Source organism: Melanotaenia boesemani, chromosome 14, assembly GCF_017639745.1.
Source record: "Melanotaenia boesemani isolate fMelBoe1 chromosome 14, fMelBoe1.pri, whole genome shotgun sequence".
Lineage (NCBI taxonomy): Eukaryota > Metazoa > Chordata > Actinopteri > Atheriniformes > Melanotaeniidae > Melanotaenia > Melanotaenia boesemani.
Genome location: NC_055695.1, coordinates 19,897,740 through 19,916,353, shown reverse-complemented (window position 1 = coordinate 19,916,353; position 18,614 = coordinate 19,897,740). Strand labels below are relative to the sequence as shown.

The 18,614-nt window shown below is 37.6% G+C and overlaps 2 protein-coding genes across 4 annotated transcripts in view; one reads left to right on the top strand and one right to left on the bottom strand.

The window, feature by feature from the left end:
* faf1 (Fas (TNFRSF6) associated factor 1) overlaps positions 1 to 9,466 on the bottom strand; it is a 69,833-nt gene extending 60,367 nt beyond the window's left edge. The window contains exons 1-3 of the mRNA XM_042006486.1: positions 9,165 to 9,466; positions 7,195 to 7,263; positions 2,272 to 2,318 (exon numbers count right to left, since the gene is read on the bottom strand). Coding sequence (XP_041862420.1) covers positions 2,272 to 2,318; positions 7,195 to 7,263; positions 9,165 to 9,224 — 176 coding nt within the window. The 5' untranslated portion in view covers positions 9,225 to 9,466. The remainder of the gene's footprint in view (positions 1 to 2,271; positions 2,319 to 7,194; positions 7,264 to 9,164) is intronic.
* Positions 104 to 18,614, top strand: part of cdkn2c (cyclin-dependent kinase inhibitor 2C (p18, inhibits CDK4)) — a 19,361-nt gene continuing 850 nt past the window's right edge. Inside the window, exons 1-3 of one of the 3 annotated variants that reach the window (XM_042006489.1) lie at positions 104 to 225; positions 13,579 to 13,851; positions 16,801 to 17,158. In XM_042006489.1, coding sequence (XP_041862423.1) covers positions 13,720 to 13,851; positions 16,801 to 17,158 — 490 coding nt within the window. In that variant the 5' untranslated portion in view covers positions 104 to 225; positions 13,579 to 13,719. Of the gene's footprint in view, positions 226 to 12,204; positions 12,691 to 13,578; positions 13,852 to 16,800; positions 17,159 to 18,614 lie in introns of those variants that run through there. The other 2 variants (XM_042006487.1, XM_042006488.1) reach the window with 2 other exon arrangements.

Here is an 18,614-nt window from a genome sequence, read left to right as displayed (position 1 = left end):
AATGAATGGATGGGTTTCAATCACATATTTCTGGTGACTAAAGAGATGGTCAAACTAACAAATACTAATGTGGCGCAAGTTAAATGCAAGATGCTATCCGAATATTCTACACAGTCATGCAAGTAAAACCTTAGAAAAGCTTTGAAGCTTTAGATTATGTATGTATGGATGAAAACAGTTTGGATTAAGACCCCTCAGAACAAATCCTGCATTGTTTCCACCACTGTAAGTACATATTTTGGTGTTATTTGGTATAAACAAACCATGATCGGCTGTTTCATTCTGTCATAACCTAGAATCTTTCTATGTGCACAGTCTATGTCATCCTCCATCATAAAGATTTCTAGGACTGGCAAGTGAAGCAAACACACTAGCTCAAGTTGAACAACAACTCATGTTGTTAACTTACAGTTTAAAAACTGCAATCTCGACAAGTAAAAACAAGAAAACCGCTATAGCTTTCATTGCTTATTTTACCAACAATATAGCAGAAGCCACCAGAGAAAGACATTGACCAACTGAAGTATAGTGATTTACAAACGTTTAACAAAGTACTCTGCAAAGTCTGGCATACTCTGAATCATCTCTTTTTCATCAAGGTTTGCAAGAGTTTTGTGGCTTATGTCTTTTTGTAAAATCCTTGTCTTTCCTTCTTTTTTTAATGATTTTGCAAGAAATCCTGAAGAACCATTGATCATTTTAATGATTTGAATGATTAGAACAGCCAAAAATATTGCAATTGTAAGGCATTTTTCTGAGATGAAGAACATCTTCACTACACACACCCTGCTCTGCAATGAGCTAAGATTACCACCACTTCATGTTACACAGAATTTACATGACAGCTGTTGCATTACTTGAAAACCCACCATGAACTTGAGTTACAGGTAAATCTTTAAGATGTCAGAAACCTAAGATGAACAAGACTTTTTTTTCTAAATTTATTGTGGAGGGATCATAAGAGATGAAGTGATATATGTAGCTGTATATTTTACACCCAAAAAAAACTGGAAGACTAAGAGAGAAATGTCTAGACCACCAAACCAGTGAGTGTTGTTTAAAATCCAGCAAAGGACTCATTTTTGACTGTCTTAGAAAAAAGAAAATCTTTTTCTATTCAAAATGGCTAATGGAAAGGACAGAAGATTGAAGAGGAATGCGTTTTATGAGGGAGTGCTTATGTACATTCCAACTGGCCCCAGCTCAGGCCACGTCATCAGTCTGTTTACTGGGTAACGCCAACCTACTCATATCTGTGCCAAACACTTAGTAAATGTGTTGGCTGCTGGTCATACTGCCAGATTCTATTCAAAGCAATCTGTGCCCTCAAGAGACACTAGCAATATTCTCATGGCCCAAGGGCCTAAACCACTTTACACCATATGCACACTTGTACGCACACAAAATAAAACCGTTTAACAGAAAGTCTCTAGTTGGAGGGTTACAGTAGTGCAGTGTGTGTCAACTAACCGTTGGAGCAAAGTGAAGAGCACAAAGCCTGATAAAGAAACCTTCATTCTATTCAGAAACTGTGTACAACTCAGTTCTTGGCAGAAAGTTTCCCTGGCTTTCATATATTTTCCTTATTTTAAGCAGAACAGAGACCACTGGTGATTCTGGTGATCCAGAAGGTTCAAAATATAGGAGGTAATGGGGGGGGGGGGGACTTTTGGTTTGCACTCTTTAACTGCTTCTAGTTTGATATGAGAACTGTTTGTGCACCTTTTCTGTTCTACAGAGCAGATATAGAAACCTTTTCTGTATAACCCAGTTCCTTAATGAAATACCATGTAAATGGATTCTAAGTGTTTCCGTGCATCCATCTGAACTTTGATACACATTCAACAAATCACACCAACGTAGATGGAGGCTACTGACCTGGAAGGCATTTCTACTGCTGTGGTCTCTGTTCTGCTTAAAATAGAGAAATCATATGAATGCCTGCAACAGCAGGGAAACTTTCTGCCAAGAACTGAGTTGTGAACAGTTTCTGAATAGAATGAAGGTTTCACAAACAATCAAACTTTGGTTTGGCATTTTTTGAATATTCTGAAAGCTGACAGAAGTCCACTGTGACTGTACTTCAGAGTCACGTATTGTTCAGTGATGAACATGACACCCCCACATCTAGCTATTCATATCTCGATGGCATTTTTTTCTCATAACTATTAGTGTGGTATTCCTGGTGACAGCACTACATTAAAGAGTCATATATGATACTAAGATTTTTTTATTTGATTTAAAGTAAATGTGTGGCAGAGTGGTTATTACCTTTGTAAGATCCCATTCTCCTGTGGTATCACACCATTGATGGCAGCCTGTAATGAAAGCAAAAGTCAGCTCTAATGTACAATATAATATCATTCTTGTGTTTATGTGTGGCATCAACTGCCAAATCTCTGCTACTAAAATAGTGGTCTGTAATGTATTGGGTTAAAGTTGTCTTATCTTAAAGGCAAAGGCAAATTTATTTGTATAGCACATTTCATGTACAAGACAATTCAAAGTGCTTTACATAAATCACTACAGCAGGGTGCAGAAAGCAATACAAGTGCATTAAATAAAAATAAATGAATAATGATTAAAAGAAATGCAATTAATGAAATAAAAGCAGAAGGAATATGCTCAAATAAAATAGATAAAATGCAAGAAATAAAGTTAAATCCAATATTAAAACATGATTCCAGCTTAAAAGATCCAGATGTGGATTTTGACTTCTAAATAAAAACTACTGAAATGCAGCAGAGAACAGGTGGGTCTTCAACCTTGATTTAAATAAACTGAGTGTTTCAGCTGATCTGAGGCTTTCTGGGAGTTTGTTCCAGACATGTGGATCATAGAAGATAAATGCAGCTTCTCCATGTCTGGTTTTGACTCTGGGAACTGATAAGAAACTGGAACCAGATGACGTGAGGGTTCTGGCAGGTTCATACTGGGTCAAGAGGTCACTGATGTATTTTGGTCCTAAACCATTCAGAGCTTCATAGACCAGCAGCAGAACTTTGAAGTCTATTCTCTGACGAACAGGCAGCCAGTGTAAAGACCTCAGAGCTGGACTGATGTGGTCCACTTTCTTGGTCTTAGTGAGGACTCGAGCAGCTGAGTTCTGAATCAGCTGCAGGTGGAAAAACACTGTTACAATAATCAAGCCGACTAAAGATGAATGCATGGACTAGTTTTTCCAGGTCCTGCTGAGACATCAGGTCTTTTACCCTTGATGTATTCTTAAGGTGATAGTAGGCTGATTTTGTAATTGGAGGCGAACAGCTTCACTCCTGACCTGTTCAGGCAGAATCCATCCATCTTTAAAAAGTGCCTGCGGTCCCAGAAGAAGCTGAAATTGTCTATGAAATGAACTGGATGTGTGGTACATACAGCCGACAGCCATGCACTCAGACTAAACAGCCTAATGAATCTCTCCACTCCTCCTCTGATGGAAGGGAGAGGGCCACTGATGAATATCCGAACATCCAGACAGCTGATCGTATCCAGCGGTTCAGTAAAATCCTGCTTCAGCACCTCAGATTGTTGTTTCACAACATCATTCGACCCCACATGCAGAATGAGGTTTTTCCACAGATGGGTGTGCTGCTACAATTTGCATAATTTTGCCTCTCACATCTGATACCATAACCTTGGGAAAGCACAATACTTTTGTACGTTTTCCACACACATTTCTCATGTCTTTCACACCAAAGTCACCAACAATCAGAGCCTGAGGCCCAGCCATTTGCTTTTCTTGTCGCCTTTTACTTTCTGACTTGTTCTTTGGTCTTACCCTGGTTACCCTGTAGGGAGATTTCATTTTGGTATTCGGATGTAGATCCAGAATCCTGCAGCAGTGGAGCAAACCTGTGTGTAGTTGCATGTCCGGTTGTTGTGGAGAGGATTTATTAGTTTTCCTTCTGATAACTGACTGTGTCTTGCTAATGAGAGGGGTTGAGGATGTGCTTGGTCTGTATGGCAGAGCAGGCCAGCCGGTCGCATTGCTAATCTCAGCAAACTGGGCTCTGCCTGTTACTTGTCCTCCCATTTCCCTATGAGATGATTTACTCTTTGGCTTTGCACCAAGAGCATTCCAGGGAGGACTATCAGTGCAGCTGTTTCTGTATTAAAGGCAAGGTTGTTTCATTTCCACACAATCCATTCACTTCCACATTCACCTCGAGCTATTGAATCTTTGTTTCCAGCATGTTGATCCTATGTAGTGTGTGATAGTCATCTGTAGAGAAGAGAGGCATCTTGCAGCTAGTTAGCTTTAGCTCCTGAGTAACTGTAGATAAGGCTTCTGCTATTTGTAGGCCACGCTGACGTGACACTGACAAGATTGTAAGAGTCTCAAAAAAAGAAAATTAGCAGTATCCAACCAAATCTACCACAAAATACAGTCCCACTGAATAATGAGTATCCAGGAGCCGTTGCTCATGAGTTTCTTGAGTAGAAAAACAAGAATATTGGCAGACAAAATGCAGGCAGAGGGGAGAGCGAAGCAGCAAGTGTCAGTATGGGACAGAAGCAGGAAAGCATTCTTAAACCATTAATAGATTCAAAGTAAACATGAAAAAGAATTGTACAGCAGAAAGCTTCAAGGAAACTGACAGTTACAAATAAAAAACTTAAAAAACTTAGTCACAAAACGTTTTTTGTGTTTTACACAACTCTAACATAATTTGTGAAACTCTCACCCACAGAAACAACCTTTAATAAAAATAAATAAATAAATAACAAGACGTCGTGTTAAAGTTGCCTGGTTTCCAGCAAAGATGACTACTTGGAATAATCCAGCAAATTTTATATTCAGTTTATATCATTATAACTAAATACAATTTATATAAATTATGTTGCTTTATACTGGAAATGCTGCACTAGCAAAATAGACAAGGAGAGTGTGATATTTGTTGGGTTAAACTCATCAAACAAACTGTATCAAAATGTGGAATATTCAAGGAAGGTGAGTGGTCAGAACAAAGGGAACTGGGAGGACAAATATAACCACTGTCAGCTTTGCAGTGAGCTTTTGTTTCAGTGGACAATTGATTGGATTTCTCCTGAACACACTCTATTCTACACTGTGCAACAAACAAGCTAATGTTAGTCGGTACATTCCTGCTATACACATATCTTCTAATTTTAAAGTAGAATGCAAAAAAAGCAAATGCAAAGGTCTTATATTAAAACTGAACAAACTTGCAGTTCAGAAATGTGTGCTTTCAAATAAGATAACACCACTTTACACTCTTGTTTTGTATTACAACGAGAGGGATCTTTTGGAAAAATGCAATCAAATATTCAATACTCAATAATTTTGTAACGATGTTCACATTAACTTATTACAAATACAAGCACAATATTACTACCATAGCCCTGAGGGAACAAACCAAACTGTGACTCTGAGTGGGCGTTAAAAACATTTGCAGTCAGCTTAGGTTTCCCAACAGGCTTGAAGAGGAGAAGAGTTGGTCAGGTATTAGGTTGACTGCAACCTCCAATTTAACCTCTGAATGTCTTGACATCCTATACACTGGATGTAGAAACCCTAATGACATGCAGCCGCAACCCCCCAAAAAGCCGCAAATTATTTTTTGCCTGACATAAATTACAGCATCTAGCTGCATCATCTCTGGGTCTTTGTCATTAGTCTAATTGCTGGAACAGTCAAACTAGCTTTACTTAGAGGATCTAAGAGGTAGTTTATTGTCTGATGAGTTCTCTTTTGGTTTTGTTTCAGTCTTCCCTTTTAATAATGACTGTATTTTTGCCCATTTACTTAGTGATACAAATATCCCTGCATTTTTGTTTTGAGTAGTGTCTATTCAAAGTGCTTGCTCAGTTGCCTCTTTTTATAATGGGCAGTGTTGTACATATAACTGGTCCATTAAAAAAATAAAGATTGTAGTGCATAGGTCCTCCTCAAAAGAAGATTATCTGACACTTTGAAAATAACATATTTAGGCAATAAAACTTGTGATGGTTGGTTAACAGTAAGGTCATATTATGCATGCTACCCAGTGACTTATGGTTTACTGGGACACTTGAATAAAGCAGCTATTGTCAGTCTCTTCATAGCATGTCCATTCTCTCTTTTCTCAAGTCAGTGTGGGCTGTGAAGAGGGCATTTAACTTATAGAGACAATATGTTGTTCTGCATACAAAGATGCAGACATAGGCCACAAGACAATTTACATCAATACTGTTTCGAAATAAATTTAGACAAACTAAAGTCTACCATGCATTTACTGAAGAGCTGGAAAATTGTGTTAAAACTGAACAGCGAAAAGTCAAAAGTATAATTTCAGAAAATACATCTTTACAGTGACACATAACGACAAAATGATAAGCAAAAACAATTTAATCAGGTTGCAACAGCTGCTGTAAGTCTGGTGTTGGTTTAAAGATAGAGCAGTGTGCCACAAATTCATTAGCACTTTTCACAAAACCTCACACCAAAGAGGGTGATTAAAAATGGGCTTGAGGAGATGGTTAATGAGGGCTAGAATAGAGACATCTGAACTGTCTGAAAAGCATGAATTTGGCATTTTGTCTGTAACTGTGTGACTAAATGGAAATAATATCTGCCAACAGCAATAATATGACTGCTATGGGGAATACTGACCATAAAGATGGGCAGTGCAGACATAGTTTATACTAAATGGACGGCCTATGAAGTTCCTGGGACTTTTCATAACATTTTTTTTAACATCATGACATTTTGTAATAAAGACTATCATCATTTATTGAACCATACTCATGCACACACAAGCAAATTCACTTTTACAAAAACTAACACCCACTGCAGAGAAACTGCAAGTCATCAGGTTTATAGCTGCAGGAAGTCCAGTCCCTTATGTCTGTCCTGCTGCTACCTGCTTTGAGTTCCTGCCACCATGAATCTAATTATAGACTGGTCCTTTTCAATATGAACTTTGCTGTAAGGGCTCAACATGAATTAATACAAACATGAAATAACATATTCTATCTCAGTGTTTCTGAATGCATTGTTCACACTATCACACCTCTCAGAATACATATTCACTCGTGTTGACCTTTTCTGGCTCCAATGAAGACAGATTTGGGTCTCTCAAAAATAAAGTGTTTGCAACTGGGTGCTAATTGCTCTCCCAAACTTGTATTTAGATGGACTAAGACTGTTTCTCCACAAGTAAAGTGCAAAGCCTGTATAGATAATGAACTTACCACTAAATCCCAGTTATTGAGCTCTAACAAAGTGATAGCCTCTGCAATGTTGTCAATTCCAGTGCAAGCCTGTGAAAGAAGAGACACAATTTATTACAAGAAAAAAAAACATTGCAAAAGATGTTGCTGCAGCTACGTGGAACATTTAGCTCCACTGTTGCATAAAACAATACAATCCATAGCTAAATCCACCTTAATAATAAAACTCACTGTTTGTCCCCGAATTCTACCTTTAGAGAGGGAATTATTACATTTCTATGGTTCATGAAAACACATTATGGACACTAGAAGTTGTATCTAGTGGTTTTCAGCTGCTGGAATTTACCTTGGATACTTGTTGCTTGCATATGGAATCACAATTAAAGCACATAGTTACAGTGCTATAAACTGGATTTGCTAATCATAATAAAATGTTGATGCTAAACTTGTATCTAATTTGAATGAAATGCATACGTAAGCCAAGCCAAACTTGTTAAAAGTGGACACAAACAAGTCAGAGTTTCTACTCATTTTCCATGATGGCTGAATAATAAATCTGTTAAATACAACAATATTTACAAAGATTTATAGGTTCTCATAGACTTTTTCTTTTTTTATTTTATCTCTATCTCTAAAATGCAGTTTATTGCTTGTGAATGACATGCATACTCTACATGTGCACAACAAAATAGAAAAGAAGTAAACATTTAGAATGAACAGGAAAAATTTGTACATAAAAAGAGAAAGAAAGAAACATCATCAGTTGCATGTAAATATTTCGGCTTCAGAAAGCTTGATGTTAGTGAAAAATAGGTACATTGTCTTCAATGCCTTGCAAAGTGTTGCCTCAACACAATGTAACATGGGTGAATAATTTTTTTTCAAAATCACCACAAGGTTTTCTATAACAAGCACACAACATGATCCGAATGCTTTTTAAACAGAACTATGACAGCATGCTATGTTCTTGGCTTCAGTCTGAACTGGTAACCAAAAAAGCATTTTCCTCTTTCAAAATAATTTCAGAAACAAAAAAAGAAAAACATCATTGTGTTCCCTTGTTTTGTGGCAGTGTTGAAACTAGTCATATAGCAACATAATTGCTTGCTTTTAACAGAATTTAAAAGATTTAATTTCTTTAAAAATATTGCTATACAGCTGCAAGAACACACAAAATTACCTTGACCTTCTTAGTTATTTATTCTTTGAAAAAAAAGAGCTATTATGGTCATTTCTGTTTTTTCCTATTATGCATGTATATTAATGTAAACAGAAAGAATACACCTTTGGTGTACCCCTTGTTAATCGGGCTTAGTGATTAATGACTAAGGTTATTAAAGTGAACTTACTGATTTATATTTAAAACAAGAGCCAACACAAACGAACTAATGGTAGGTGGATCACCACTGAGGTGTTGAATAATTTATCAATTGTTCAGGTCGTGTGTTGCTTTAGTTAGATTTTAAAATAAATGAATTACAGTGCCTTTCTCCATGCTAACTTATCATTCATTTAGATTAAATTATTCTCACGGTTGAAAGCCTACGTATACTTGAAAAATAAAAAAGGAAAAAAAATGCTCTCCTTTAGGGTGTAGCAGTTTCTGACGAACATTTTAAACACTGATAAAGTGTAAACAAGTTGACAGTCGTCATGAGCTCCTCAGCTCTCCTTTTGGTTAAGTTCATCAAGCAAACAAACTGAAAAAGCAGGCAAAAAGAAAAAAAAGTACACATTATTCAAATGTTAAGATAGACATCTTTTGGAGGTCGTTATATAGATAATGGCATCTAGGTTAAACAGTGTGTTACGAGTCAGTTAGCGAGCTGTCAGTTTGTTAGCTCAGTGTGCTAACTATAGAGAGCTCAGCTCAGTCTGCTGTTTACGACGTGGTGTGTATTGTTGTTGACAGCAGCCCAAACTGTGTCGACATGGGCAGACAGAATACTACTAACTAAACCAAACACCGCAAACATTAATAGGAGACATACCTGAAAGTCGGCCAGAATCATTTCTCTATCCATGTTGCTGTCGCCGCTTTGGGAGGCCATGGCAATGACTGGCTAAAAGCAATTCCTCTTCACTGGCTCTTGTCGATTTTTCGCCTCACAAAAGGACACGGCGTCTAAAGAAAACTGTTTTCCTTATAGGCGGCCGCGGGTGAAATGTTGGCAATTTTGATATATTAAAGCGAATCGGGATTAACAGCTTGGGACAAACAAAGTTCAGTAAAGTAACGCTAGTGTTCAGTTATCTCGTATCATTATTCTCAGCTAGCCCATTGCTTTACGGCTACCGTAAAGTCGCTTCGGGTGCTGTAAAACATCAGCGCGAGAGTGTGAAATGTAGTATGAGTTCAGTAGGAGAGATGGGCATTATTAAGTCCAAATCATTTTTCTTTTCCTTACTAACAGTTTTTATGCTAAAAGTAGGCCTATACAAGTATTGTCAGTAAAGAAAAGCCAGTTGTCCCTTTACACCGAACCCTCGGTGTGTAAGCAGCATGTTGTTATTGCCAGTCAGCCAGTTTACTACATTGTCTATCATAAGTCATCAGGCAAAGAAGCTCAGAAACAACTGGTGCAATTTTTAATAATGTGTTTCAGTACAAATGTTTCTTATAACGGGCATCCATTGAGTTAAATCATTATCTTAAAGTTAACTTTAGTTGTCAATTAAAACAAGTTGGGGGGGATTTTCACTCTGAAATTTAATGGAGTACAAACTAACATTAATTGCAGGTACTCTCTTTAAATATTACATACTTAATCAGTATTTATAGCCTCAATACATTACTTAACATAATGTAAAACTCATCCTCAGTGTTACCACTTGGATGTCAATGCTGTAAGGATTAAGGAACACATATTACTTAAACTGCATAGTAGAAAAGATTTGAAGTTAAAACAGGCCTCTAAAGAAATTTTAAAAAAGAAGATTTTGAGATTTTGACACAATTGTAGATTACTTTTTTAGGAAAAATCAGAAACTGCCCCAAAATCCTCTCCCCTCAATGACATTAAACAACCCAAATTTGTCCCAAAAAATATTTTGGTGCTGTCTCAAACAAATGTGTTTCACACCCAGAGTTTTCTCTACACATAAACAAAAGATAAATCTTATAGGAAGGAATTTTAACTGGCTTTCATCCAACGTAATAATAAGTCTTAAGGTTTTCTCTCAAATCACATTGGAGTTGAGGGTACACTAATTATATCTTTTTTATGATTTTCTCTTCAACTCAAGAGACGTGGAATGCATTTAACTCATAAAAGTATACAGAAAGTAAAAATTGCATATGTGTGTTGGGCCAACCCTTCTGCCTGTCATGGCTCAATAAATTTTTTTTCTTTGTGATCAGCACTTGCTCATTTGAGGAGTTCTTTGAGCCCCAACTCATCTTTTAGCTCTGACTTTTGTGTCTGTTGTGTCCAAATCCAGGTCTGCACATTGACTCTGCAGGCAGAAAATGCCTCTGTCATGTCATAACAACACCAACTAGCAGGCCACGGGCAGTTCTGTGTGTAACATTAGAATCACACTCTTACACACACACACACACACATGCACTATACTGTAGGTGTTTAAACTCTTCACACAGTATGTCTACTTGCAGCCTCTCCCTCACACTTATTAATATGGCGACAGAAAACATCTTAAAGTTCCGTCTTTGTAACATGGCTATTTTTTTCTTTGTTTTTGTCTCATATCATTCTAACATTGTGATATTGTTTGGCTTTAAAACCTAATTATTGCCTTTTTTTTGTCTGAAAGCCTGAGACACATTATAACACATTCTAGGAGTTTAATATAAATCCTGATTTTAGCCTAGTCCCTTTTATAGATAGATAGATAGATAGATAGATAGATAGATAGATAGATAGATAGATAGATAGATAGATAGATAGATAGATAGATAGATAGATAGATAGATAGATAGACAGACAGACAGACAGACAGGAACAAAGGACTTCCTCAGTCTGTCTGTGGCACATCAGACCGATATTAGCCTGTTGCTGAATGTGCTCCTCCTCTGTGATAGGACAGAGTACAGGGGATGTGTGGCATTGTAATGTCTTTGTTTTATGTAAAGCACTTTGAATTGTCCTGTACATGACATGTGCTATACAAATAAACTGCCTTGCCTTGCCTTGCCTTGTCCATGATAGAGTGAAATTTGGACAGAATTTTTTTGTTCAGTCACTGCCTCCACAGACTCCAGCTTCATGTGGCAATTGTATGTCCCTTATAGTGTTGCATCTTTAATAGTAGTTTCACTTTTATGATAATTTGGTTGACTTTCCAATGATAAATGTAAACAGTCATTTCAAACAGAGGCCCTCATTTCTTTGGGACCCCTCTGGCTCTTGGGCCCCAATCCTTCCATCCTCATTGTGTCCTTTGATTTTCTATCTGTAATATTCAGGAAAGGTGCAAATAATATAGACTACATAATTACAATAATTAGAAATTAGAAAAGAAATGTGCATTGTACTGACAATCTGATGCAGCCGAGCAGAAACAAAAGATTTTCCCTCCGAAATGCATATATCTCATTGTGAGTACTGAAGCTTGTATTTTTTGAATTTGGTGTCCAGGCCTAAATGTTTAACTAAACAGACTAAAATAATAATAGCCTATAGTCGACACTAGAGGGCGACACAAGGAAAGAAATAAGAAATATCACATTCAGTTTCTGGGACACTAAAATAAATGCACTGGAACTGAAAGAGATGGTGGTCTATAACCTATAGATACTGGATATACTTGAACGATACAATCTCCGTGCGCTCCCTTAAATAAAGTCTCTATCTCACAAAAATAAGTGCGGGCACCTGTATACTGGTCACGTTGTTACAGCAACAAGTTTTCCAGACGGCTCCGCTAAGGCACGTCCCGCCTATGATTTTTTGCTCTATCCAATCACGCCATCTCATCTGTTTTTGGGCGAGAATTTCAAAAATGCTCTAAAACGTTTAGTCCTTTTTGCTACTCGCAAAAAGAGGGGGCGGGGGGCACACACACCACCGCGTCCTACAGCTCAGCTCACACTTAAAATCCTTGTTAGTGAGGGGATTTCAGCTGGACATTTTCTAACTTTGATCATTTATAGAAGAAATTCGATTTGGCATCGCGGAGCAAGGATCAGCCGCATCCCGAAGAAGTTGGGTTTTTTTTTCTTCCTTCCCTGGAGCCAAAGGAAGTTCGTTGTGATTGAGAGATATTTGGGCTGCTGTTATGTCTCGCAACTCCTGAACTGTGACATTATATCAGGACATAACCGAATACAGAAATGCACTGTGTGGCAAAGGCTATTGTTTTGAAAATGAGCGGGAAGTGACTGTTAATGACATCACATCTTTTGACAGCAAGCGTTGTTGTAATGTTTCATCGGTCTAAGAAGGTTACTGTGTTATTTTTATTTTAGTTTTATATTATATCAAAAGAGGAAAAGCACGGAGCCTACTGGCAAGAAACGCGAAGGATAATATTCGTTACGGTTCAAAACAAAAGTAAGTTTCATGTGCTTTTTTCGCGTTTCTGCACATTTAGATATGAATGTTTGACGATTAAGTTTTGACTCCGAATATATATATGTATATATATATATATATATATATATATATATATATATATATATATATATATATATATATATATATATATATACATACATACATATATACATAAAGATTATCACTTTCAGAAGTCGATCAAAATCAGCTCCTGCACAATAAAAAAGAGACAAACAACAACAAAAAAACAACATCGTGTTCAGACAGTAGCAGATTTGTAGAATAAGCGAGAATATATTTGTATATTAAGTTAATATGTGCCACACCTGAATAAAAAAAAATACATGTGTCAGTCTAACACAAAATAACCTAAGCTCTACTGCACCTGTAATATGCTCACATATAAAATCATTAATGTGTGAAACTATTTGAATTTGAACGTGCAGTTTTATAGCTGTACTACATATTTATTATACGTTTTGGTCTCACAATAAGGCTCTCAGATATTTATGCTTAGTTAAAGGTGAAGCTATTAAAGCTGAAATTTGTGGTAAGGTCGCATATCTAAGCTCCACGCATTAGACGGAGCTGGATATGACTGAAAATTAAGCATTCTGTTATCAAATTAAACGAATTAGAAGCCATATTGAAAGGAATGAATTGTGAAAGAAAGAAAGAAAGAAAGAAAGAAAGAAAGAAAGAAAGAAAGAAAGAAAGAAAGAAAGAAAGAAAGAAAGAAAGAAAGAAATAATTTTGCATATACCCTAACCTAAGTTTGTCTTAATTAATTTTGTAAATTAAAAATCTGAGTTGCTTTTCGTTATCTCTCTCTCTCTCTCTCTCTCTCTCTTTTTTTTTTTTTTTATTTTTTTTTTTTAACAATCCTCAGAACTGGAGACCATATTCTCCATGATGCAAGAAGGGAAGGAAGTGCCTGGTGATATAAATGACCATCCTACCCTCTTGACTTCACGTCTTTTCAAATCCTCTTGCAAGACTGGATCATCTGTATTTGATTTTTTATACAAGAATGTCTGAGAGGTCCCTGTTGGATGAGCTATGTTCTGCTTCAGCTAGTGGACATAAAGAAAGGGTGTTGTCTTTGTTGCATCAAGGAGCAGATGTCAATGGAGTGAATAAGTTCGGAAGAACTCCTCTGCAGGTATGAAACCGTTCTAATTTGAGTCAATGTAACATTTACGAAATATATCCTTTGTTCTGGCTTTGTTGACTAATGTGACTTCCTACTTTTAGCATGCTGTTTAACACAGTATAAGACCATGGCCTTCTTTTTATCTTGAAATTTCAACAGGCTTTGTTACATTTTCTTCTCAGATTAATAGTATTAATATATGTTGTGGTCGTTTTGAAATGAGAATTTCTTTTGAATTAAGAAATTGGTAGACATTATTTTAAACTCAGCATTTCTAATTTTGATGTGGATAAGCTTGCAAAAGATCAAATTGCTTAAAAATATGCCAAAATTAGATGGTTTTGTTGTAATAGAGCGTTTTAGGTTGATAAACAATAATTATATAGATTTATATAAACATATGTGTTTTTATTAATCTCTTAAAGCTTTTTGGATTTACGCCTAAAGTTATAGAGATGTATCAAAGACTAAATTAATTCTAGTATTAGTATGTGATCAAAGAAATGCACACTATAAACCTAATTTACGTTTTTAAAAAATAAATACAGAGGCAAGACGGTGGAAAAGAGGAGGCTGTGTCTCATTTAGACAAAAACGTGCTGCAGCTTGATTTTGTTGGCATGCTGACCGTTTTATTTGTTAATTTTACACTTTATTAAAGATTAATGTAGTACACACTTTTAATTAAAGATTAAGCACTGATATAAAACGCGGGGAAAAATTAGGCCGTGTTTTAGCCGGCTATACATGCACAAAAAATCTCAGTCTCATGTTTGTGATACATGTTTGAAATAATGATCATTTCAGCATGAAATCTTTACTTAGCTGGTGTTATTTTGATAATCTGGAAAATACCACACACACACAAGTACTGCTTCGGCTCATGGAAACATGCAGGGCGCGCCCAGGTGCACGACTTCAGTGGACCTCGAGGGATCTGTGTGACTAAATATTGGCCCACAATCAGTTTCAGAACAGCAACGAAGTTAACTTTAATGACTCAGATCTTCTCACTGTTTGTCAGAACTAATTTCGATATAAATGTGTATAAGAGCTACTATTTAAACAAACATTTTCATGTTTAATGAAAAATATTAGCAGAAACGGCTTCCTAATTGCCTGCTGATCGGTGGTTTGTTTGAGTTTTATCAGTGTCTTCTGATGTCGATGTGGGACGTTCATGTGTGTCATGATAGTCTAAAAGACAAAATGACAGTTAACTTATGATAAAGGGTACAGGCCACAATGAGACCTCTTTTTTTTACAGTAATCGAGCCAACAATCGAGTCTGTTTTATTACTGCACAAAATGCGCGGTGCAGGCCCGGCACACACACACCAAAAACAACAAAAAAAAACAAAACAAAAACAAAACAAAATTTTAAAAAAGGCAGAAACCGAACAGAAGAAAAATAATTATTTGATGCATCCCCTAGAGAACAACAGCAAGTCATACTACCATAAAACATAATTTATTTGACCTGTTGCCCTCTGGTAAATAAAGCCAAAGTACGGATTTGAGACAAAAAGCCATCTCTGCCCTGAAAACAAACTTTCACTGACAATACCGCATTAACAAATTCACGATTCTGCTCGTTTTTTAACATGCGCATGCAATATTGCCCTTAACTGCTTGATTCACTGTTTTTTAGCCTTGTTCTAATTGTTCCTAATTTTTTCTTCTGTTTTTTTTATTTCAAAGGTTAAAACATTACGTGGAATTGCTTTTATAATTGACTTTTGTTCCGTTATCGTGAGAACCAGATTTAGAATCAAGGTTTATAAGTAGAACCAGATGTAAAGCTTGGCCTTACAGTGCAATCACACACAAGAAAAACCACGTAAAAGGCTAATGCACAACTTGAGATAATGGAATAAATGTAAAGTGCGTATACAGCAGCAACAGTAGATAGGCAGGGACAGTTAGTGTATTCAGTAATGGCTCTATAGGGTAAAAACTGTTACTAAGTCTGTTTGTCCTGGACTTCAGTTCAAACATGGTGGCCTGGGCTGAACTGTTGTAAGCAATATTCCTTTCTGTCTTGGGAGTGTTGTTGATGCAGGGAGGGAAGGGGGCAACCAACGATTCTCTGTGCTGTATGCACCAGGAGTGAAAATTATTTCATTTTTGGGGGGGGACAATAAACAGTAAAATTTAAATGAGTAATTCCTGAGGGGGACATGAAAATTGCCCCCCTCCCCCTCTCTCTCTGCTGCTCTTTTGCAACTTGCCTTGCAGGGTTCAGCCATCAGCAGGAGAGAGCTTAGCAAACAGCCCTGCGGGGACCCTGTGCCGGAGGAGGAAAGGTGGGAGTGATGTGATGTACCAGTCTCTCAAAGCACTTTGTGATGACTGCTGTTAAAGCTGCGGGGCTGTAATCCTTGAGGACAGTTTGGAACAGAGATGATAGTGGATGATTTCAAACTGGATGGGAACCAAGGCTTGTGACGGTTGAGGATGGAGGTGAAGACACGTGAGAGTTCATTAGCGCACCTTGAACCTTGCTTAGCCCCTATCAGGACCATAGCTGCAGGGTTCACTGCCTTGAGCACCCGTCTCACATCATGCTGGTCGACCATGAGAGAAGGGCGGCTGGGGACTTGCGCTTGTGCAGGCAGTGGGGGTGTGGCATGCTGGATTGTCTTCAGGTGGCCAAAAAAAGCAATTCAGCTCCTCTGCACGTTCGAGTTTCCGGTTGTCACCTCGTGGCCTCTGATGCTTTATGCCCCCCCACACCTGTTGATGGTTGTTTTCAGAGATGGGAAAAGTCGGTCCTGCGGATTTTGGATGTTTTCTGCTGCACACCTGACTCAGATTGATGGGTCAGCATGCTTGGAACTTGAGAACAAGCTGTTAAGGGGATCTATTTAATTTCAAAGGTGTGTTGGAGCAGGGAAACATTTAACATGCAGGACTGCGGTCCTTTTTTCTTCTTCTTCTTTGTGTGTGTGTGTGCAGGTGGTTAAGCTTGGAGACAGCCTGCTCATTGAGGTTCTTCTCGAGGCTGGGGCAGACCCTAATATGCGTGACCGCGTCTTGAATCTCACAGTGACACACGACGCGGCACGCGAGGGATTTGTGGAGTCCGTGGGCTTGCTGATCGACCACAGCGCGAACGTGAACCTCGTGGATGACCATGGTAACCTTCCGCTGCACCTGGCCGCAAGGGAAGGACACCTGGAGGTTGTCCGGCTGCTGTTGCTACACACTGAGAACCCCCATGCGACCAACGGCGAGGGACAGACCGCCTTGCAGCTCGCTCACGACTTTGAGAGAATGAAGACTGCAGAATGCATTCAGGAGTATTTGAGCTCGAGTGAGTGCTGTGCAGGACCATTTAAAATTAAATATGTAAAAATTAAACTGAGGCTCGTTTAACTTGATATTCTCTGGGAATTTATTAATAAGCAAAACAACAAAAAATGTAAAATTAGCCAAACCCACCACATGTATGAGCACAATACAATTTTATTAGCTTACAGCCAAATACAATTTCGCATCCATTTACAAAGAAATAAACACAGCATATTACTTTCAAAAACATGTTCATATGTTCATGGTGGGCGAAGTTAGTTTACTGCTAAATGTGTAACAGACAGGTTTCATCACAGGTTGCAACTTGCTATGCTTAGTGTAAAAAATAGCTCACAGGAGTAGCCTGTTTTATTAGAGGCCCACTGAAGTAAAGGCAATGTGTGTGTGTGTGTGTGTGTGTGTGTGTGTGTGTGTGTGTGTGTGTAGGCCTATACAACGATGAAAATCTATCGACATCCTTGTGGATTTAAATAACACGAAACCATATGAGTTAATGATTTTTAAAATGTGTTTTTCTTAGATATGTTTTTGCAGATAGACTAAACAGAAATGGTCCGTTTAGGCTTCGATTAGTTAGATGCAGTCTATTCTTTAGCCTGACGCCTATGAATAATAATAATTAAGAAAACACACACAAAAAGCTCACGTGTGAACATGTTAATATTTGTCTAATTATTGATCGTGATTAAAATAGCTTAATAATTAAGCTATTCACAAGCTTTTAAGTTTGCCAAACCACAGAGGATATAGGCCCTGAAGTCCCAGGTCACATCATGGCTGCAGCAGCCTTCTCAACAAAGTCTGCTTTGTCTAAAAGCAGAAGCAGCTGCCGGTGACTCGTTAATCCAGATAAACCAAAAGCTACGAAAGTGAAAGTCACAGTGTGCTCGCTCATCAGTCTTCGTTTTTGTTTGTTTTTTTTTTTTTTTTTTTTTTAACTACATCTGCGTTTATACAGCTATCGCGTTGGTGTCTGATGTTTTCATCATTACAAAACTATTTGTTTTCAGAAAAAAAAAATATTAACCCATTTATCAACCATACAGTTAGTCTGTTGTAAAAGGTCGTGTCTTTCGAGGGCTAAGGACTACCTCTGTTTTCCTGTCGTCTCATGTCGACTACCTCAGGCAGTGGAATTACTGGTTGACTGTTTTTCTATTTTCTTTTGTATTTGTCCTTACATCCAGTGTTAGTAGTCTACCATACAGAGTGGATAGGTCTAAATAAGGGATTTTAATGTATGGACCTATTCTTCACGGGGCGTGTATACGGCTTTTCACAGTTTGAATTTAACACAGTCCAAAGATTGCCGTCGAGGTCTCAGAAAATATTTAACTGCTGCAATTTCAATTAAAAGAGTAAACGCACTAAAAATGTCAGAGTTTTTGTTCATTTTTCAGTCATAGCGGTTTTACTCATTTCCGCCTGACCGGTAATTTAGCTACTGAATGAAACAT